Genomic DNA, 23,862 nt, shown 5'->3' with positions numbered 1-23,862 from the left:
CGTTTTCACCGCGCCTTCTCTTGGTTCCGCCAAACTGAAAATATAACATTCTGATGAGAGATGAGGAAAAACTAATCTCATGCTGATTTCTTTCCAATTTCTTCTCTCGCTATTTTTTATTCTTCAACTGTTTCATTCAAATCAAAATAAATAGGTCAATAGAAACCCCGCAAAATCGAATTATTCATGCTTATTTGGAACTTTATTCTCACGACAGTGGCTGTTATGTATGATCAACTATGTTTATTGCTACAGATCGACGTTTATCAGGTTTCCAGCGAGCAATGTCGCCTACTATAAATACAAACTTATTCTTAAGATCAAATCATAAAACAAACTTCAACATAGGTATCGGAGTCAAATTCTACCGGTGGGGTGGAGCCCAGATTAACCACTTCCACTATACTTTGGCTAGGAGATACAAAATAATACTCTATTCATGATGTCAAAATGACGTGTTATATTGGTAATTCAACTGACTATTAGTTATCATTTAATTTATCTTGACTACGAGCACTACGAAGACGAGAATTTTTCCTATTGCTGGGTTCCAGATAGGCTGCTGGTGCCCATCCTTCTAGACCAGTGGCTGCAAAAAAATATGTATTTACACCAATACATATAAACACTTCACAATCATTTAATTACCTTTATTACCGCTCTACTTACCGATTACTTTTACGAACCACCAGCCAGCACAACCTACTTTGAGCAATTCAACAACATCTGATTCTTTCATCGTCACCTCCGAATTGCCTATTGCGCAATAATCGGCTAGCGAAATAAATTTATGCCCAGGAACTACGCTGTCTTCCACAGTTGTAAATTCGTCCTCACTGTTTGAATAATCAGAGCTCCATGCATTTGCTTCCTGATTATCGTGCTCCGAAGACGACGACGAAATTCCAGTGGCATTCATAATGCCTTCTTCATTCATGTGTGGTATGCGTGAAACGACATCCTGCGAAAGTGTAACAATCCCACTTGCATTAGCTTGTTGATCGCCACTCAATGCGTGGCTCGATGCGTTATGGATCGTTGGTGGTAAGTCCCATGACGCCGTGTGACGCAATGATCTAAAAAGAAATGAGAACAAAACACATTGCTTTGTCAATCGTAGTTCATTCTGTAGATAATAAGCTCGACATTACTTGTGGTTCAGTCCATACTGTTTGATTTTTTCACCTTTCAGCTCTTCAAGCTGATTCAACAAAACTCGTTTAATTTCTGTGACCCATTTGTTTTTAATTTCAATCGTTCCGGCTTGTATCGTGTGTACCTCCTGGCGACCTTGCAACCACACTTCAAACCGGCGCGAATCACCACGCACGGACTCTGTGAGACCTATTTGAGACATCTAAAAAACAAAAGGAACACAAGCTTTTCAGTAATACTCTACTTAAAAGGGATTAAATTCTACAATACAATACCTGCAACCAATGCTTGAATTGATAGGTGCTCTTATTATGACCCGTTTTAGAGCCCTGCTTACAAAACAGCATTGCCTTCTGATAGAGAAAAATGTGCCTGTTTTGTGTTTTCAATCTCAATCGTAAGTCTTTTTTACTTTCCGTCCATACTTGGAACGAATCTTGTAGCAACAGTTCCCCTTGCTGGGATAGATCGGCCTGCAAAGATTCCAAATTACTATGGTTTCAACATTCCAAACCATGTTTCCATATTTACCGGAAAACCAGTAATAGCTATTTGGTGCATAGAATCATTAACACATTTTAGAACAACCAACATGCAATCCAAAGCTTTCTGTAACTCACGGGAGCATGTCCCAGTGTCGCTAAATCTAAATATGCACAGGAACGAAAAAAAAAATATATTAATTCTCCAGCGTTTGCAAAGGACTCACGCATGTTAGGGCGTACTTGAGTAGATCTTTTAAAAGCAATTGATATTTGGTTATCCTTTGCACGGGTTTGAGAAGATATGCGGCAAGGGGCAGTTTATGCCCTAGCTTCTTTTGGCACTCCTGCAGGAACAGATGCGTGTCGACGAGTGTCTCTCGTAGACGCTCGGAACGGGGTATGTTTTGACAGTAGTACGAGTAGAGACGGAAAAAAGTATCGCGCTGTAAAGAGTAACAATAGTAAAACCAATGGCAAGGTACGTAAAACTGTTGAACAGTCGATAATAATCTTACCCGTTGAACAAAGCATAAAGCGACAAGTTCAGTGGTAGAAATACAATTCTCCAAGTCTTTCAAAAAGATGTCATTGTGGAAGGTGTATAACTCATGTAGATTACCAAACAGTATGTCTGATTTTCCTTGTAGACCTGGTGGTACCAGGCAACTCATCTCTTCCGAGAGCATCTCGTCTCTGTATCCCTGAGAAAACAGCGAAAAAATGATTAAAAATGATAGAATACTTAAACTCGAAAGATGAAATAGCAGTCATTATAAACCAAGATCAACGGATTGTAAATATTGGGTAAAAATATGACTAAAAATAACCGGAGTAACAAATATTGACGCATTTTACCCCTGATTATGTATAGACAAAGCAAAACAAAGTCCAAAAATGTTTAATCGGAACACATTGCTTCGTCGCCGATGATTATTCAAGTTTCGCCATCAAATTATAGTAAAACTGTTATCGCTCCACTTTACAGTTGAACAATTACCCATGCTAATAATATATCAACAACTGTTATACAACATTGACATTTCCTTTATTTCATTCATTCCCTTCGTCCATTAAACCCTTTGGCCCTCAAAAGAAAACTTTAATCTCCAAGAGTGACCAGAAGATAACTTTCCCCTTACGAACAGGAACACAGAATGCATCGCATAATTATGATCGAGGGCTTGGATCAAACCAAATAATATATTGCTAGAAGGGAACCAACACCCTTTTCCAAGTGCTGCTCCATCAACTCCTTCAGTAGGTTGCAAGCTGAACGAAATATGACATCAAAAGCAACATTGGGTGGTGTAACACATCACGCCACTGTAGGCAAACAGATTCGCTGCTGGGAGGCGAAAGGTGAAGAGAAAGACAACCAAAAAATAAGCTCGATATAAAACTGGGATCCGAAATGGGAGCAGAGTCGTTGCAAGCCTTTTACGCAGACGCACCGGAATGTTTTAAAAGATTTGAATTTCATTCAACAATCGAAAAGTACCTTCAATTATTTGGACGGAAGGGTTAAATTGACTGTAAAAGTGCTTTGACAATTTTATGGAGGGAATTCTGGTTTTGGTTGTAGAATTATTTTTGAAAAACTATGGCTGCGACATTCTTTTTTCGATTCTTTCATTGAATAACGCAAATTCATTAAAGCGTGAAGGTTTTCATGGATATCATACATCGTAACTAACCTGCATCAAGGCAACTTACACTTTCGGCAAAAGAAAAACGATTTGTGCATAGACCTGATCGCTTCTCCATGGCGATGTCAATTCGGGTTTGCAAAGGAACAAACCGTCTGACACCCGGTGTCTTCGAGTGCTTCTCCCAGTCCTTTGCATATCGCTGATGGTCAATGGATGTTTCCTTCCGCGATCGCACTTCAGCGCGAATCAGCTCTTTAGTCTTTGACGTGATTGTCTCATAAACTCCTACATCATCGAAAATATATGGTCGATTTGTTTCATCACTTGTCGCAATCACTCCACAAAACGAAAAACTATCACCCAATTCTTTGGGTAAAAACGGGCTAGCAGCCCTATGCGATTGTTCCTCTTCTCCGTCGCTGTTAACTGGCAAGAATATTTGTCTACGATCGTTCAACCTTACACAGGCGGACGATGTGGATCTGGACGATTTTCTTTCACGACGGGTTCTGTCTAAAGTATGATTCACATAGTCGAAATTCTTAAAAGAATCGGTGAAAATCCAATCGGTTGGGCTAGAGAACCTTGCAATGCGGTTCGATGCTATCGCTGGTCCAATAATAAAGTCATCCAAGTCAGGAGGTAAATTTGTTGCTGCTGGTGGAGTTGCCTTTGTTTCACAAGAATCAGATGTTGGCGGTGCGTGATAATCACCACTCGAGTATGGTGGTGGCGGTAATGAGTTGTATGGTAGATACTGATTTATTTTTAGTATTTGGGAATCTTTTTTAATGCTTGTTTGTATGTCAGCATGTATATTTTTTTTGCAATTGCTCGCTTTCTTGCGGAAAAAATCTCCGTAATGAAATCTAGTATATTCTTCCGCGCTGTTGAATCCTCGCTTGCGAACGAAATCATCTATTACACGCTTATATTCCTTTTCTGAGTAGTTTTTGCTAGTTTTGTGAATTTTTAATTCAGCTGTATTAGCAGTTCTTTGAAGGGTATATTTCATAAGCGATTTCTCACAAAATTCGCGAACCTGCTGGTACGTTCTTTGGCATCGCGATGTTATTTTTGGTTTCTTTGGCAAGGTTACATACGGCGGAAAGTCATTTGCAGGTATTGGGTAGGTTACATTTTTCTTTTGCGTGTATGATGCGAAAGGCATGAAAGGAGTCGAGGCCGATTCACTTTCCTGTAATATTTCTGAATGCTGTAAATCGCTGTCGTGGCGTTTGTAGTATTCTTCAAAGCTTCTGTTTCTGCGACAAAACACCTGCGGATTCGTGTTTGAAGAATAATAACCACGCAAAGGAGGAGGTGGTGGAACCGGGGGGCCTATTTCGGCCATTAACTTTTCTTTTTTGACCGAATCACAATCGTTGTTTGATCCGGCATGCGATGAAGCTTCGCATGCAGCAACAGCAGCACTACCTTCAGCAGTACCAACAGAGAACTGGCCATTCTCTGAACCCGTATAGATGTACTCCATTATGTCGAGGTATTTCTTTTTCATAAGATAGTTTCGAAAATCTCGATCTTTAACGATTTCGCTGTACGACATGGTATCAAAATATTCCTGGAGTATTTCCATCTCCGTTTTCTCATCATTTTCATTCTTTTCTAGCAGTTGTACAATTTTAGTCTTAGAAATTCGCGATCGAGTACTTTTATTCGCCGAGTTGTACGAGTTGTAGCTTTTTTTACTACACCGTGATTGCAAAGTATCGCTTTCTCCGTTTGTATTCATTTCAGGACAACTTCCTCCGAATAATCTTCCCGTGTTACCCAGAGCAGCGGCTGGTCTTTTAAGGGACAGAAATGGATTTGGTGGAATATGCGTTAACCTTTTAGCAAAAAACAGGCTACGCTTTCCCGATATGGACTTGTTTTTCAGAAACAAATGGGCACGGTTCCCAAAAGCGTGAAATGCATCGCTATCTTGCTCTGTTATGTTTCCTAGAAGGCTTATTGACGATCTTCCTTGATCGCACGGTTTGCGGCATGGAATTCCAGTGCTGAACCATGTAGCAGGAAAATCTCTGGGAGAAAAGCGTGGCAAATCTACTTCACTTCCGTTCAATGTTGTGGAAGCTTCCTTTAGTTCGCCAAATAGTGATGCTCGATAGGAAAGGGGAGACGAATCCGTACTAAAAGTGGTAGAATCGTTTGTAGTTATCTGATTCTCGATCTGCTCCTTTGTCGGTAATGTTGAGCATCCATCCGGCGAAATTTTCGAATGAAAAGATTCACTAACAATGTTGAAATGCGCTTTTGACGAAGACTGTCCCATGTTGGACGAATGACGTTTTCGTCCTGCGCAACGATGCACCTTATTAACGATATAATTGGCAGTATTCTTCACTCTTTGCAATCGTGATTGGAAAAATGATCGCCGCTTAACTGTTGGAGATTCACCTCTCGATGACGAAAGGTTGTAATTACCAAATTTCATTTTTCTGGATTATAATAATCAAACACACTTTAAGACACGTCGTTTTAAGTAACTGAGCACAGTAACCATCAGCCAAGGATATAGATCTACACTCATCTTCGCACTTACATAACAAATACGTGCATTTCACCAGTGAAAAGAAGATACCGACTACTGTAAATAAAATAGATTTACTAGCGATTGATCGAAGCTAGATGCTGACACGCACAATAAACTACTGATTGCAGACCACCAGAGTACTCCGAAGATGCTCAAAGCTAAACGTTTTTATATGCCATGTTTAACGGTTATTTAACGTGCAAATAATCACAAACGCGGTCAAAATAGCTTTCTTTTGGCAATGCTGGTGTTCGGAAAAGTGGAACCATCACGAATGCACTGAGGTTGGCCTAATGAGCATCGCACATTTCTGCCCTTCGTGACTGACTACACAGCTGATATCTGCTCCATTATTCAACGAAAGTGGCCGTTCAACACTAGCTAGGCACTTTTCAAATACTGATTGCTTGCTCGGTGAACTTCTTTAAGCCACAAATCGCAAATGATTAATACACCCGGAATAATACGTGTTTTTTTTTACACATACGGCAATTCAACACATGTAAGATTGCACCATATATCCCGCAACGAGTAAAATATGGAAAACATTGCCATTTCATGTGTCGGCTAATCTACGAATTAGAGTGTGAGGATTAAAATAAAAGACACATGAAGCTCATCAGAAAGCGAAACGCGCAGCTAATACAAATGCTTCAACGAAGAAAATGTTCAATTCATTACGATGTAAATTCAACTTCTTGCCGATTCGGTCCAAAGATTTGGAAAGCATTTTACCGTCCGTTTTGGAAAAAGCCCTCTTACAATGCTGAGCATGGACCGATTTTTGCAAAAGTTAATGCTCTTCACCTCGAAACACACTTGCTCGAGATGAGCCGCAGCTTTAAAACCACTAACGATGTGGCTGGGTTTTCCATCACTTCCTGGAGCCCACTTCCAGTACACGGTTTTAGTCCGACTAGGAGAGAGCACGTATGAATATATCACCGCATAAATATTGGACACTGTTGGCTGGTAGCAATAGACACCATTTCAAAGCATTGCTCTATAAAAGATGAAAAATTGAAACTAAATCAGCTTTAAGCAACACAATCACCACCAACGGTATCGAGTCATAATTGACAAATCACTCAAATTCTCGAATTCACTTCACTGCACTACGCTCCCAAATCAATACACTTTTTACAGGAATCTTTCGTCGTTGGAATTCTCTTAACACACGCAAGAGGAACTGCACAAACTGCTGGTCGCCGTGAGGTATCGATACGAACTAAAACAATAGATACTGCTACAGATTGTTGAAGCTCTCTTGTGATGATAGCATGACTGCTCGCCGTTTGAGTCGGTGTGTGGTGCTGCTGATCATCGTGGGTTGCACTTAGCCTATCTGTTTCAGATCTGCAAGCCGAGAGTGGCGTTAACACTGCCTCCGAAAAACCGTTCGAGCCCAGTGAAATGCACACCCAAGGCTACTCTCTTCTTTCTGCGCCGTCAATGTAATGAGTGATGGGAGGATTGGTTGCTTAGATCATCCAAATAGCAAGCATCGTTTCCCGCAACCCCAATATCAGCGATAGGTGATAGTAGAGGTCTGTGCGTGAACTAGAAACATTACCCTTCCTTTTCTGCCCATACTTCGGAGATTTCTACTGCAAACGCTGCTGCTGGTTTTCATTGCTCTCTCATAAACAACATTATCATACTCTTTTGCAATAGACAAAAGACGCATGTACATAACTCCCTATTGTGTAGGGGTTTTTCTCCCTATTGTGTAGTTTTGTTTTGAATTGGGCATAATTTCGTCATATTCGTTCGTGCAAACATCATTTTTTAATTAATATAAATGCAGTGCAATGATGCTTTTTTATTTATCTTTGTGCCATGCTGGTTTTCTAGTTGTATTTCAGTAATCCATTTTTGTGAATTGGGATATATTTCAGTTTTGTCTCTGGAAATGCCTCAAACTTGTAACATCCGCTAAATAATGTTTTTTTTACTATTCACTGACCACTCAACGAAGGGTGCTCATTGCACATTCGTATATAACCGTAGTTTTTTCATTTTTCTTTAAGCTTTTTGATGGACGAGTTAACTATGCGAAATAAGCAGGGGCCAGTGGGGAACACCTCTGAAAGCTTGATAGCACATACGGCATGAACATAACGGTTACGGAGTGTTCATAGGTCTGTAAAGCGAACCGAAGAGAACCGTTGAAAAGAACAACAGCTCAGAAGATTGCATGATACATACAAACCTCAACATACTCTATGGTTTCTTGGGTAATAATCCAATCTCATTTTTCGCTCGAGGGAGATTTAACGATGTGCAATGACCAACACATTATTGTGTTTCCGTTAGAGATTAATATATATTTTACACTCGCACCAACACATATATCACCTCCAATCTGCATTATATAATATCCAAGAATTTGCCTTGAAGACATAAAACGCAAACTCCACAAGTGCCTCGATGAAACAATTTAGTTAAAAAATTGCAAAAAACCTCAAAAGCTTTGAAGCAGCAATTCTAATGCATTACCGTTAGAGATGCCAAAGATCAGCGCTTTTGTGATCGCACTGGCACATTGGGTTTTTTCGATTATGACGAAAATGAAGAAAGCGTGAATGGAGAATAGGAAAGAATGTAAGCAATTTAGCGCAAGAGAGTCGAGTGAGGCAGCGATGGATTGGGAAGCGTATTGGATAAAATACGAAAAACGGGAGAAAAGAAAACTTATTTCAGTAACGACCTGCGCTCGTGATCGCGTTTTCTCCTGGACCCGATACGTTTACCTCCATTCAGGCCACCGTGACCGATCGGCTAACTGCGGCTGGTCTTTGAAACGCATTTCATTCGAGCATAATGCCTACCGGCCGGAAGCGTTGGCTTTATATGTATAGCATGCATTCCAGTCGTTGGAAAGACTGCGTTACAATCTACCGACCAAATCAAGGTCGAATTTGATAAACACGCACCGTCCGTCCCTGGCTTTCTACTATGAACCTAGATTTTACACATGGTTCGCTTTTAACCTCACGAATTAAAATCACTGGCAGGCCATGCTGCCAAGTGAACATTTTAATTTTTCAATTAATGTTTTAGTTTTGTACATGAAGCATATTTTGCGTAGCAGCATTTGTACTTACTTTCAAAATTGATCCCATTTCAGCCACATAGATACGTTCCGTTTCCAACAACTCGGCTAACACATGGCCTCGCTTAAGTTTTCGTTCATCAGAATCCTAGAGTACAGAATTCAATGTCACTATATCATGCAAGAATCGCACACATTATTAAAACTTACGGTTTGATTTTGAAGGTTGAGATCACTATCTGAATTAGCAATGATCGTATCGCTACTGATTGATATTCCGGAGTCAGGTGGTCCTTCAATCGAGATTGGCCGCGTTGAGAAACTTTCAATCTGTGTATGATAAAAAACAAAGAAACAGCACACTCAATATTATAAGTATTATAATAAACACAGACGGGAAAAAATCCGTTTCCTTAGCAGAATTAAATGAAGCGCATTCGAATATAATTCTTGCTTGACATAAGAGAAGTATAACGTTGTGTTAAAAATGAAACATCCTCCCAATACCGGACACATCGTATGCTAAATGGGGAAATGGACGGTGGGCGAATGAAATGCAAAAAAATCGTTTCCCCAGTGAAACATTCAACAGTTGAAGGCATATTTTTTCCAACGTTTTGAACCTTTCTCAGCGTACTCATTATTCCTTCGATTCCTAAAGGTTACAATTAATTCGGACCGTTTAATCCTCATCCACGAAGTACGCGAGTTTCTCTGCTGGCCGGATTGGCGGTGATTGAAGCGCAACTGGAACAAAATAAATTGCAGACGTCGGATTCGATTCATCAGTAGCCTTCTTCTTCGATTAGTACATGCCGACGTGGTACGAATAATCACGAATTTACGCCATTGCGGATGAAGATGGTGCATTTTATGTTGAGAAAACAGGCTAGACAGGAATCAAGCAACTAATGATTTACTGCGATCTCAACTAATATAAATAAACCTTTTCCAGTATGAGGAATCCATTTACTTTGATTGAAAGGGAGTTTCTCCTTTTACACCGCTACTGGAAGTGAGTGGTCTGCGGATATGTTTTGTTAATGTATTCTGATTTTCAGCTACCATTGAAATACTAATAAATAGAGGAGGGTATACATTGGTTTTGAAACCCATCATTTCAACAACTCCTCGTCAGTTTGATAAAAAGTGTGCACTAAATCTTAATGAGCATGCGCGAATTCTTCAGGGACGCCAATGCTGTCAAAATATTCTTTTTGTCAATTTACGATCAGATCTCGATTTATTAAATTTATTTTACCTCCTAATGTGTATGTGTCTCACTGTGTATGATGGTGACCTCAGAAAACACGAAGGCACAATAAAAAACACCTTTGCAAAACGACGATACGTATTATTGAGGTAGGTAAAATAAAACGAGGAATAAGGCGAAGTACCCAAACAGTTCAACATAGATAAAATGAACGGTTATTGAAATATTGAACGAACACAATGAAATAGAAATAGTAGTAAGAAACGTTACCTTGTTTGGAATGTTTTTCATACTTCTGCTGCACTCGCAGGTAGTGCCAGATTTTTTATAGATGAACTCTTCTCTATTCACACTGTTTGCAATGACTGAGAGTAGACCTTCATTTTCACACTCGACAACATTATCATCAATGTTTATGGAACTAACAAGACAGGGCTTGCTGCATGTGTTCCCTCCGAATGCTGTACTATTATGTTTTTTGCAACAACGACAGTAGTTTTCTTCACCATTAGAACAGCACACCGACGGTGCACCAGCGTCACTGTTTGCAGCATGTCTCACTGCCTGATCTGATTCATCCGTAAAACATCCGTTGTTAAGGAATAAAGCACCATCTCGACCCAGTCTGATATTGGTCTTGGAAGTGAAGCGATTGGCCTTTTGAATATCTTTTCCCCAGGCTAAACCATTGCCGTGAAGGCTACTACTGCTTCCTGTGCAGGTTATGCTGGAAATGTTTGTAGATTCACTGCATATGGTGCCGCTATTGCTACTTTCGGTGCTGATGGTGGAAACGATTGAAGAAGGTTGCTTTGTTGGTGAAACGGATCTTTCACTGTGGTCGCAGTATCCGTCGTCTTTGTCAGATTCTCCGCTCGTTGACCCGCACGACGATGACGTGGTCGATGCAGAGGAGCAGGTTGAAGATCTGTTACTATGAGTATCATGATTTGCGTTGGATATAAGAGACATAGATTGCTCGGATGCACTATTGCTTGACATCTGATTATTGCTGCTGATGAATATTCTAATACTGTTATTCTCTTCGTTTCTGATCTTGTTATTTATGTTAATTTTGTCGTCATATGCCTTGGTTTGCGGATTATTTTTTAGTTTTATATTTCGTTGATTTTGCTGACTCCAGAACTTTTGCGCTGTTCCAAAGTTGCCAACTGTTTCTGCTCCGTTGTGTCCTCGTGCCGATTCTATGCACTTCTCGATTATTATACGATTGGAATCCAGTTCAGATTCATTCATTTTGGAAAAGAGAATGTGAACATTATTGTTTTGCTTTTCTCTGTTACTGTTTGTAAGCTTTTCATTGAGTACATTGTTAATTAACACATCTCTTGTAGCTTCCATTACAGGAATTTCATCATCATTGATAACAATAGATGTTCGTTTGCCGCTGGTTATGATTTCGGATGTTTCTTTCCGATAATCAATGAAAGAATGTCGAGATTGATTAGAAATTGGTTTAATACCAATACTCACAATCTCTTCACATGCATTCAGTTTATCGTTATTTCGATCCGAGAAACAATTGGTGGACGAGACGGTAGAAGAAGCAGAAGAGGAAGATGACATAGGACAGTTGGAATAATTGCAGTTTTTGTATCCACATGTTGTTTTGCTACTTCTTACACTAACGTCGCTGCTTACTTCGTCATCTAACTTTCTTCGATCAGCGTCATGTCCTAAAAGGCGAGTGGCGGACTTTGATCTCTGAAACCGGAATTTCCCAATCTCCTTCGTACGAGTCGGGGTAATAGAATTGAGATCATCTTTGTGATGTGGTTGAAATAACTGTGACACATGATCCTGAGTTTGATCAATTGTTTCCGTCGACCCAATCTGATGTTGACTGTCAATAATCTGCCGAATGCGCTTCCTTATTGTATCTTCCGTTGAGAACTGTTCTGGGACCACCTGATTGGCATTGATCTTTGCTAAATTGTCGTTGGTTTTATACCGAGCGCTCAGACGCTTGTGTACCAGATACTTTTGCTGTTTTGCAGAAGGTTCATCAGATTTCCGATGTTTTTCAAACCGATGTACAGGAGGCTCGCGAAGCTTTGATTTTTCTATACTATTTGTTTCCGCCGGTTTAGAATATACAACAGTTTGAGCAGTTTGATTTTTCGAAATTTGAGGAGATATTTTAGAACAGCTCGTTTGACGCTGAGGTAGTGGTGGTATATCTGATGTCGTTTCCGAATCGGGTTTCGAAACAGTTGGATCCAAAAACAACTGATTGATGCGATGAATGTCGTTCATAGATCTATGGCGCATTAGAAGGTTGGTGCTGGTATGGCTTTTTTGTAGTTTGAATACTCGGCAGTTTTCCTGTTTTAAACCATCAAGCACACCTATCTCTGCAGGTGCTTCGAGGGAAAGATTTTTCTTAATGGTTTTTGGTCGCGATGCATTGCCGGTTCTATTTGTAGCAGCCGGCTGATTTATCACTCGCATCATGCTGGGCCGATTGTTTGTTTGTTGTGATTGAATTTTATTCTCAGCAACGGCTTGTTGTTTTTGTGGATTACAAGCATTACTTACAGATGGTAATGATGAAGTAGCTTCCTGCTGCTCCGTTTTATTAACTACTCCGTATAACTTATTATCCACATAGCGTTCGTAACTGCGGCTATCAAAATAATATTGCACTGTTTCCAGTTTGTTTTTCTTCTTATTTTCGAACAACCCATACTTTTTCTTCACAGATGCTTTCATTTTAATATCAGAGTCGTTAATGTATTGTAGCTTAGCTATTGATGCATCCGTGTTCCCAGAAACATTTGCACCGAATCCGTTATGCTTTTTATAAACGAGATATTTTGATTTGGCCACCTCTTCTTGCTCACCACCATTTGTCTGATGATCTTTGTTTCCATCACTGCCGACGAACCCTTCTACAGCAGTGGCTGGATCTTTTACAGTCGCATTAAAGTTTCCCCTCGCGATTGCATGACGATTTTTTCTACTGGGACCATCGTCTACACCAGTTGATGCAGATGATGTCTTCTGTTGTTTTCTCTCAACTGCAGATGCATTTTTATTTTCGATTAACCGTTTTGTTTGTTCGTTCTTGAGTTTTACGTAATTTAGTTTAAGTAATTCCATCTTGGGTATTCGCTCCGTACTAACCGTCCCTTCTTCGTGACCATCAGTGAAACAGATTGAAGTACCCGTTAAAGCGCTTTTCCGTCGACAATCAACTTTAGGCTCCACAACTTTGCTAGTCATTCGGCTGCTACTAGCGCTGCGGTTACTTCGGAACTTTGTAAATTGCTGTTGGTGATGCTGTTTAGTGCCGGTTGCTGAAGCAGATGTTCTATTCTCACAATCGCGTTCGCTACTTGAAAATGTTGCAGTTCCATTTTGCGTTTGAGTAGTGTACGAGGATGAACAACTATTTGGGCGCTGTAACTGTTTTTTGTTAGCTTGATGCGCAACGCGAGAGCCTTGTACCATCATTTTTTCACATGTTCTTCTCACTTTACACTATTTATTGTTCGGTAATTGTTGCGGTCATTTTTAAATAATCTGCGTGATAATCTTAGCTACGAAAAAATCAAATAAAATAAACATATAATAATCCAAGGAATGGTAATATTTTAAACTTATTATATTCTGGGAGAAGTCTTACGAAAACCCACTGTGTCGAATGAAAACGTCACGAGAAATAGGAAAGCTCTAATACATAGCTCTACATGAATAGTTCCAGTGAATCGATGTACACCCACCCTGCAGTATTGAACATCGAAACAGGAGTTTTTGAAAGCTCTTCAACGTAAGTGAAATGGAGGTAGTCTCAATTTGTGGTTTCCGCATCTTCACTCGAGATCGATGCCATCAATCACATGATGTGTTGTAGCTCACCACGAAACGCACTGAATTCAACAAATTGCTCGACCAGGAAAACAGCAATTAATTGCTCTTCTCCTGTTGTTAGTGCTTTCAGCCATTTTTCTTCTCTGATGCACTACGCTGAGAGTTCGTGAGCATTCCATCGCTAGCAATCTTGAGCTTCCTTACATAAGACAAAACAATCATCTTTCCATTAGCGAAACAACATGCGAACACGCAAAAATTCACCGGTGCACCGCCTCCAAACGAATCGAACAGATCGCTATTGAATCAGCCATAAGATATGGAAAATTACTGACGAACACTTTCCTATTTGGTACAAATCGCGGACAGTCGCGCGCTCTTCGGGAGAAATTGCCTGGCTATGCTACAGTAATTCCCTCGAAATTAAGAAACCGATTGAAACGGCATGTACGCATTTCAACCGATGAAGTGTGCGTTATTACAGCTTCGAATTTCCGGTAGCCAAATGTATTATGATAACCCAGAAACATTAATCATACAAGAAGATTGCTTGTACATATTTAGTAACTGTCTTATCAATGTCTTAATAGCAAAGTAAAAACATCCACGGCTGTTGTGTTATGGGTTGTCTGTAACATTCATGCACATTTCCCACTTGTTGTGGTTTGAGGTTCACAATTGTATTGCGTGGCAAATGAAAAGAGAAATTTTGTGGGAGAAAAGCAGCACCATTGAAAAGAGTTCAGCACGTTACATCGGCGCAATATGAGGCATCAATTGTGAACGCGCAACGGGCATAACAATAAAACTATAATCATTCGTTCAACCTCCCACGACATTACGGTAAGGGAGCAAGGCACTTAAGAATGCAATTCAAAGAGAATTGAACAGCATTCCTGAAGAAAAATAAATGAAATTATCTGATCAAAAGCTTTGAAGAAAAATATAGTTTCATAAAGTATAAGGTAGCAAATATACTTTTTACACTTAGTCAGGTAAAAAACAAACAATTTGAATCTAAATCGAATTGTAACTCTTCCTTCTTTTAATTATGAGGATATTACGTTGATTTTAAATAATTCTAATATTAAATCTACGTCCCCAGGGCTCATGTTCACATTCGATTCACATGTTATTGTGTAACAATTATATTTCGTTGACGGTATCATGGTACCATCATCCTACAGTTACACCAGTTTCACATTTTAAGTCTGTCAGATACCGTTTGTTTGACCGTTATGTTCGGACCAAAAAAACAGCTAACGACAAGACATACGACTTCACCGCACTGCACAAATGAACAAATGACTTTGATTCGCGTTCAAACTTCATCAAATATGTCCCCTTCCGGATATAAACCATGCAACACTTTTCTACGCAATTGTTAGTATCCAACTCACGTTAAGTAAATAGTTCAGTCCAAGTATCAAGAAAAGTTGAATAATGCGATAAGTGCTGCTCAGAAGACATCCGCATTCTTTCAGGTTTTCGAAGATCCTACATGATCAAGCCAAGCCACCGTAACGCACGTAATTCGCATGCCCGTAGATAGTAGTGGCGCATCAAAAACGTATCCATCTCAGGTAAATAACAAAACGATCACTAAACCGCAGTTACACATCAAACTGCTACTCCACATAATCTTACAAGAGCATGTGTTCACAATTTCACACATTTCGCACATATCTTCACATAATTATCAATCCAATCATATGTGAACTCTGACCTAACATCACACTGCAACACAAAGGCGTTTGTTGAGTTTTTCAACCATTTTTAAACGAGCATAGTATTTCTACCAATATTTCTGGAATAAACAACACGCTAGGTAAGCTATTCGTTAACAATAATAAGATAGAAAAAGTTCAGAATGTTGGAAACAGCGAAATGAACCATGAATTGAAATAACACGCAACCACCATCACTATCTGACTAACGGTTAAACTTTTAGTTTCCACCCAATCACTATACCAATATCCACATCCAGCCCACCACTGAAAAAAAAAACAGTTTGAATTCAAGCGATCGCGTTGAACATCGTACGCACCACTACGCCGGAACGCAACGACACGCTCTGAGCAACAAACCGCGAATGGCGCCTGAGTTGATGCGGCGAACGGGTTGAGTTGTTGTTTGAGATCAGGTGCTATCCCCACGATCATAGCTCTCCAGAAGAGAGACCCTTCACATACAAAACATGATTCAATTCTCACGATCCGTCCGAAGAGCATGCGAAGCCACACCGAACCGAGCTCTCTCTTGTGTGAGAGATGCAGAATGTTTTTGCTAAGTTAACAGTTATGCACTACAACTTTTACTTTACTCTAAAAGTAAAGTTTTAAACTGTACGAACAAAAAATTAATTCTTAACTGTAATTTACTATTCGTAACACACCTTACATTTACTATACAAAAGAAACCTATAATTGCTCTAAATTAATTAGCGTACAAATCGTGTTAACATGGTGAATATACAAAATGTTTCGTAATACGTCCAATGGACTCCGTAGGCATTCCCTGCTCTATTTGCAATCCCACCGTTACTCATTAAAATTGGGGCATGAATAAACGGTTAGTTATTGTCACTACCGGTCCCCCAATCCACAATGACACCTTTTAAAGATTTTTGTTGTCTAAAAAGAAGCTTTGCTGATACCATCTCTGGAGGTGGTTTTGAATCTTGTGGATTTGAAATCTCGAATGCAAATAATACTAACATAAATTTTAAATGTGTCAACACTCGACTTACAGACATGGTACGTTTAAATGCCGATTTTCTTCGGGAGATCTGCAACAGTCTCGCTTGTACGATGGATTGATTGGTTCCACCAACTTGCAACTAACAAACAGCGAGACAAATAAGGTACTTGACCGCGATGGATCAGAGTGAACCACCAGTAGACACGGAACGCATGATTACAAGGCATATCGTGGCTAGGATTATTTTGTAGCCGGACTATGAAAAACTTGTAGGCGATGCTGTCGTGAAATTGGTGTCACATGAAGTCGTTTCTATCAAACATTCCACATTTTTTAAACAAGTTTCACACGAATACCTTCGAAAATCACATTTCAGTGCCCTACTCCACGAGCTCTTTTCTATGAATAGCTCCTCAATAATGCAATCATTATTATCATTATCAATCGTAAAACTTAGAAAGTACCATTGAAAATAAAAAAAAACGAATATTTGAAATCGTGGTTGAGCATGCGGATAAATGATGCACACCATTGCTATTGCAACGTGTTGTGCATACTTTGCTTAAGAAATGAAGTAATGTTGGAAAGATGATAGGCTTGCGATTCGTTCAGAGTGGCGAAAGTGAAAACTAGCTAGTTCCCAGCAGAGCACACTTTGTGAGCGACCAATTTATTATGAGCCCGATTCGAATGAAGAACAATGCCGAGATGTCAAACAGGAATTAGTCATACCTCTCATAACGTCATGGCCATTTGCTTGTAGAGCCTTCTCCCTGTGCTTCCTATTTGCCATGCTCATTTTCACTTCATTTGTTACGTCTTGTGGTATTCGTTTGTTCAACTTTCAAATAGTCGATGACAATTGTATTTTCATTCCAATGGTTGGCTTGAGGTCGACGTACTGTGTTTCGTAGTAAAGCTTAATCCCTCAAGCGATTTTAAACAAACAAAGTGCAACTGGTTACGCTATAGATATTATAACATTACTTTAACATTTAACATAAGAAAATATGCCATCAGCCAATAAAAAATGCACATAACAATGATGTATAAAGAAATCGTTGATTTCTACAATCATTTAAAACAATCATTTAAAAAGTATTCATACCTAAAAGAAAGATTTATACATAAATACACTGACTCGAGATTCAAGGAATTTATACTTTGATATGCGATATGCTACACCCTTAATTATGCAAAGAAAAAATCATGATTGCTGAATTGGAGCATGAGGCACCATGCATTATCAGATCCTAGCATACTGGTAAGGCTAATCGGAAAGATAGAGTTCAGATCGGTCACACAATTGAATCATCATGTTAGCCTGTTATAGTTCACATGAGTGCTGAAATGGTGTTCAACACGGGTTCTAATGAGCGTCTGCTTGAGAAATATTGAAACAACGTTATTTGCCGTATTAAGCTTACGATATACGACATACATACGATATATGCAGACAGCGATGGCCATAAACAGAAAAGGAGCTTTGCAAATCTAGGAAAAGGTAGCGCTATTGCCATTAAACGTGTAATTAAAATGCGTATTGAAATATTACTGCATACACTTTTGTCAGTAGCTATCAATTGGCGAAGTAAGATATTTTTCATTTTCATTTTACGCACTCAATAAATGTGCAAAGAAACAGTGAAAGTTTTAGAGCCTTAGCGAATGTAATTTGCAGATAGTTCTCTTTCTAGATTTCTGTTGAAACTGGCTGTGGTATCAAGCACAGAATAACACACTATTCTCATTCGATCGATCGTTTGCAGGCAAGTGTAGTCCCAAGGTGACCGACGATTAGTAGAACACCGTAACCTGTTTGTAGGAACATACCATGCTCAATCGTCTATTTAGGTCAACTTAGTAATATCCAATTCAAGAGCCAGCCAAAGCTTCTGCCGTTGCCAATGCAGGATGGCTTCAATTAAGATAGGAGTCCCGGTATTTCCAGACTCCGGTTTTACCCTATCCCGTAATGATAGCTGGAGTGTTTTGCAATAAGGAAACCGGCACAGCAAGGGCGGACGACAAGCACACGATCTCCTGTGCACCGAGTTTCTGTGACCATGGCTAGAGAATGAGACCTACATTACGCAATTTACCGCCGCAGGAGCAAAGCACATTCCTGCAGATCGGTAGACAGGGTCCCGACCCACATTCAGTGAACTTGGAAGCTATCCGATGTAAGCGTGCACCATGGCGTAAGCAACAGATGATGAGAAGAAGAAAAATAACAATCTCTTTGCAAAACCGGTTAATACAGGGAAAGCTTTTCAATCAGAACCAAAACCCGTCACTGCTATCCAGAGACACGAACACAACACTAGCCAGGAGAAATTTATGATGCAATTACATACTAACCCTTCGGCTGTCGAGTTAAACCGGATGAATGCTAAGAAACGAAGAAGGTCCATGTGCCAATGTAACCTACTTCTATGATCAAACTAGGCCACACTTATGTCATACATACTACAACGGGAACAGCACATTATCTCGCAAAAGTAAAACCAACACAAACCATGTAAACTTGCGTTTGTTTCAGTAGAATTTAAAACAAATAAAAACGAATCAATCCAAACATGTTTCTGTTTATGTTAATGGGTCCATCTTAAACATCTTTAAATTCATTTAATCGAAGAATGCATACATAACGGTAGTTTATCAGTAGTGGAATCAGTTCTGCTATTGATTTCAACAGATTTCATTCGAATACCAATAGTCCTGTTGATGATGGTAACGTTTATTGCTTTACGAACGTGCGATAAACATATATCCGTCGATCGCATGGATAGCCGGTATCCGTCGATCGCATGGACATCATATAGCCGGTTTCAATCTCGCACTACTTTCTTTGTTTTTCTTATGCAAATTATCGAAAAAATCCCGGAAAGAGTTCAGGAACATACATTTACTAGGGAAATGACATACCTTGTTATATGATCGTCTGGTTCGAAACATGGGATGTGGGGCACCGCCTGGCGGCTGCAACGGAACAGCTGGCTCTGGAGTGACTGTCTGCACCGGACGAGGTGGTTTCAATGTAAGTTTTTTTAGAGTTGTCATGCGTTTGTCACACATTAACTGCACATCATCGATCCTTTGAAGCACCTTTGTTATAAACATTTTTATTTTATTAGTATTTGAGATTTTATTAGAGGCATACAGTTTGCCGTCATCTAGAAAACATCAATCATACCTGGCACACCAAAGCTTTTGTTTCCAATGTCGTACTTCCGACAATCTCGTTTTTAAATTCCCTTGGACTAGATAGATCGAATTCTGCAGCCGTATCCAAATAATCTTGAATTTCTTGAAGACTCTGTTCGGCTATTTCTGCCGAAACAGAACATTTTTCAATTCTTTGTGTTGCTAGTAGCTCTATGCCCCGCGCACACCACTGGTTTGCCTAAAATGTTTAAGAGTTGGTCACTGATTAGGGGTGTTGTACTGAAAATTAAGTTTTAACGATAGTTAAGATACGCGTTTACCTTTTCCACGCGTTCCATAAGCTCTCGAGCCTTTGCTAGCGTGTCGATTCGTTTTAAAATGCGATCATTGACCAGTTCGCATACGCGACTTAACTCGTCGCATTTCGGTTGCACCAACTCTGTAGGACAGGAGCTAATGCATCCTTTCGACCCAATTAACCGTTGACCGGTATTGATAACCATCACCGCCCGTTCTATATCGACAGAGCATAAATGTTTGAAGTCTTTGGTTTCTTGCAGAAGGTGGTCCATTCGAGCCACCGTTTCTCCTATCTCCGTCATGTCTGAGACGGTTTTTAAATGTCGATCAAAGTTTCCCTTGAAAAGTAAATACAAACAATTAATCATTATTTGTAAAAGGTATGAAAAGAACACCAAGCAAATACTCACTTGAAGCTCGCGAAACTCATGTTCGAAGCGGCGAAGTTCAAGACACTTCCTTAATCGCGACAGGTGTATGGTCCAAAAGTCCTCGAAATGTCCTTTTGTTTCCTCCATTTGGACCATAAGTCTGTGACAATCGCGACTTTTGATGAATCAAGATGATTTATATTGATACTTATATAAATCCTTGCACTGTTCTGTTAATGCCCTACTATTAACAATAAACCATTGATTCTTGCCGAATGTTGTTAATATTTGTTTGTTAAAGAACTAATTCAAAAATATACCATTTATGTTTCTTGCAAAATCAGACAAAAAATATCAGTTATACACACATATCAAACACAGGGCTTAGAAAAACATAAAATTATTATTGTTCTTATTTGAAATTTATGTACAGCAGAGCTAGCAGCAAACAGCAGCATATGGTAATTGGATTGCTACATTTTAAAATTGTTTTTTTTTTAATTTGATAACCTAACTGCTGCATGAAACGCAGAACGCAGGACGCAGAAAGTGCCTTCAATATTTGACTGATTCATTTCGAACCAGTTCGCAAGCCAGACTATGAAAAGGACATTTGGTTGTCATAATCTATAAGAATTTATCGCGAATAAGAATTTATAATCTATAAGAACGCGAACACCCCACCAAATAAATGGATTACTGATCTCCTGGTGAACAGTCTTAAAAATAGCAGATGAAATGTATTGATGGGTCCGGGAGTTAAGTTTGAGTTTCAAAAACCAGTGCAAGGCTAGTTATTCCTACGGTATTTCTTATAAACTAGATTTGAAGCAAGCGTTTATAAACCAAGATGAAAATCCTACAAAAGGATCTATAACATGAACCGAGCGAAGGGACTATTACGTTTCTATTCTTTGGCTTTTAAGAATTATTGGCAGTCCATACCTTTCTATTGAACTAATGTTTCCAAATCTTTCCATAGCTTCTCCATCGTTTTCGCGTTTAGTTTTCATTTCTTCCAATAAACCTTCTCCATGACGACCAGCAGAAAGTATGTCTTCCTAGGAATGAAAGGAATCATACTTTAACAACACTTTTTCAAATATGATAATATTCCTTGTAATATTTACCTTTAATTTTTCATACTGATTTCCTTGCTCCAGCATCAGCTTCTCTGTGGCCTCCACCGAGTTGGGAAACTCCATTTCATGAATTGTTTTCATGAAAGCATCCAAATTGCATGAGATCATATTGGTCAGGCCCGAAAATTTCTCCAACGATATTCGTTGCTGTATCCACTCGTGATGAGAGTATACAAAATCGCCCCCCATATCGACTGTCAACTGACTTCTACAGACGTGATCATATAGTTCTTCGAGAGTGGAACATACAATCACGCGAAATCTAAAATCTTCTTTAAAAAATTTATTGCTAACTTCAGAAATAGCTTTTTGAAGAAATCCGGCTGGCCGAATGACGTACACAAAATGCACCACAGCCGGAAAATAAACCGAAATTTTTAACAACACTGCTTTCACAGCAGTCCAGCGATCCTTGCGACGATCGACTATTAAATTAAATCCCAAGTCTACTTCCGACAAGGAGGGGACAGATGTAAGGTATAGAATGAGTTTCTGAAACTCTGCATCGGTAAGATTATGAAAATTTGCATAATCTGGAAAAGTTATCAATGGACAGCCATCCTTCGATCTACCACCTACAATGGATATTCATTTTAGTTTGTGGCAACCCTAGTTTTACTAGGGGCATTTGTGCGCAGCATATTTACCGGTTATAATCGCATATTGCGGATGCAATAATTCAGCAACATCAGCCACACTTAAAGGTTCCTCGGCCGAACTGACACTAACCGCGGAGTTCATGTTTTCTCGTACAATCGTCGATTGAACATGGCCATTAGTTGTGATAAGAGAGCTGCAACTTCCAAACGTGTTCAAATTGAAATGGTTTCCATTTTGACTTACAGTTTCAATCAATTTGTTCACGTTGGTCGTGTTTTGCATATTTTGGCTTAGAACTGTTTGTACTGATGTAACGGATGTCACCGATGATTGATGTTGAAAAAGATTATGATTATGTTGCTGTTGTAACTGCACCGAATGATACGATGATGCGTTGCTGCTATTGCTTCCATTATTGGCATTGTGGCTATTTTCTGCAGAATCAGAGCGAAAAGTATACATAGTATTATTAATTCATATGAACCTAGTCTCCAAACATCTAAACCTGCAGATTCAAAACAATTATCAAGATGTTTCTTACATTTGTTTTAGCTAAAGGAGATCAACGCACTCTCATCAACAATCTGATCAGATAGAGCTTGATTGCGACTATGATAAAAGAACGCGTACATTTCGTGCTGCCAATGAAAACAGAAGAATTGTCCTCAAGCTCAAACAAGCACTTGGATGAAATAACTCAAATGAACTGTGTGGAAAATTACAATAAAGTAACGTTTGGTGTACTTAACAAACTCGCGATCAAATGAGACAACGGATACCGGCTACTAGACATTCGTGGTGCATCACAATGCAGGCAATTGTTCTCTCATCTCCAGATGCTCTCCTTTCTACGACAAGTTCACACCCCACTTTTCCAGCAAACGAAACAAAAAGGTGGGAAATGATTTTCCACGGAGGCGCTTATTACGAGTTTAAATTGTTACACGTGGATGTTGGAATTGCCAGCATTAAAGCAAGTTATTTATATAAATTACCAATAAACATTCTTTTAGGAAGCCAAAATAGTCCATATGCTAGGGAAAATCGATAATCCTTTTGATTGACTCACCCTCGAAAAGAACCTGGTCGGAAAATATGCTCCTTATTTTGGGCCCCACAGAACTGGTCGATTGTGGAGTTGTAACCGAAGATGAGGAAGACCAATCGCCGTCCATAGCTTTCGACGCACTACGTTTGAATTGCTCCAGAAAATTATCTATTTGCACTTCAATTGAGTTGGGTGTGCTAGCCATTTCCAAGGGTTTTTGGTTCAGTTTAAAGGCCGCTCATGCCTTGCGACGAATCCCCCGGCCTACTATCATAACTTTTCCCTTTCACAACAAAACGCACAAAGCTTATCCACCGTATTTTCCACTTAAAATTGCAACAATCTTGTAGCACCGAACGCGCCCGACTTGCCACTAGGCAAGCACTAGTTGCTTGCACGATTTTGTACACTAAAACGTCTAAGTTTTACAATTTTATCTTCATTTTATCTTAGCCAAGTTCTATTCTGAGGCTTCTGACCCTTTGAGATTTCAGAGAGAGAGAGAGAGAGAGAGAGAGAGAGAGAGAGAGAGAGAGAGAGAGAGAGAGAGAGAGAGAGCGAGAGCGAATCGAGCAAAAGTGCATG

General features: G+C 39.5%; 1 protein-coding gene across 4 annotated transcripts; it reads right to left on the bottom strand.

Moving 5' to 3' along the window:
• Positions 1-195: 195 nt before the first annotated feature.
• LOC126574278 (guanine nucleotide exchange factor DBS-like) lies at positions 196-23,752 on the bottom strand. 4 transcript variants are annotated; one of them, XM_050234375.1, is made up of 17 exons: positions 23,299-23,752; positions 22,277-22,663; positions 21,618-22,204; positions 21,433-21,548; positions 20,527-20,662; positions 20,137-20,454; positions 19,845-20,054; positions 19,577-19,756; positions 9,112-9,231; positions 8,954-9,049; positions 2,156-2,341; positions 1,881-2,083; positions 1,687-1,801; positions 1,431-1,628; positions 1,152-1,357; positions 670-1,076; positions 196-589 (listed from the first exon to the last, which is right to left on the bottom strand). In XM_050234375.1, exons 1-17 carry the CDS (start codon positions 23,480-23,482, stop codon positions 483-485), a joined length of 3,756 nt encoding a protein of 1,251 aa, XP_050090332.1. In that variant the 5' UTR covers positions 23,483-23,752; the 3' UTR covers positions 196-482. The 4 variants fall into 4 exon arrangements, with proteins under 4 accessions (XP_050090332.1, XP_050090333.1, XP_050090334.1 ...); XM_050234376.1 differs by having other exon boundaries at positions 20,527-20,647; XM_050234377.1 differs by lacking the exon at positions 23,299-23,752 and having other exon boundaries at positions 22,277-22,422; positions 22,473-22,516.
• Positions 23,753-23,862: the final 110 nt, after the last annotated feature.

The sequence above is a fragment of the Anopheles aquasalis genome, chromosome 3 (genome assembly GCF_943734665.1).
Source record: "Anopheles aquasalis chromosome 3, idAnoAquaMG_Q_19, whole genome shotgun sequence".
Taxonomy (NCBI): domain Eukaryota; kingdom Metazoa; phylum Arthropoda; class Insecta; order Diptera; family Culicidae; genus Anopheles; species Anopheles aquasalis.
The sequence above is the reverse complement of the archived record's forward strand: the minus strand, read 5'-3'. Positions and strand labels throughout refer to the sequence as shown.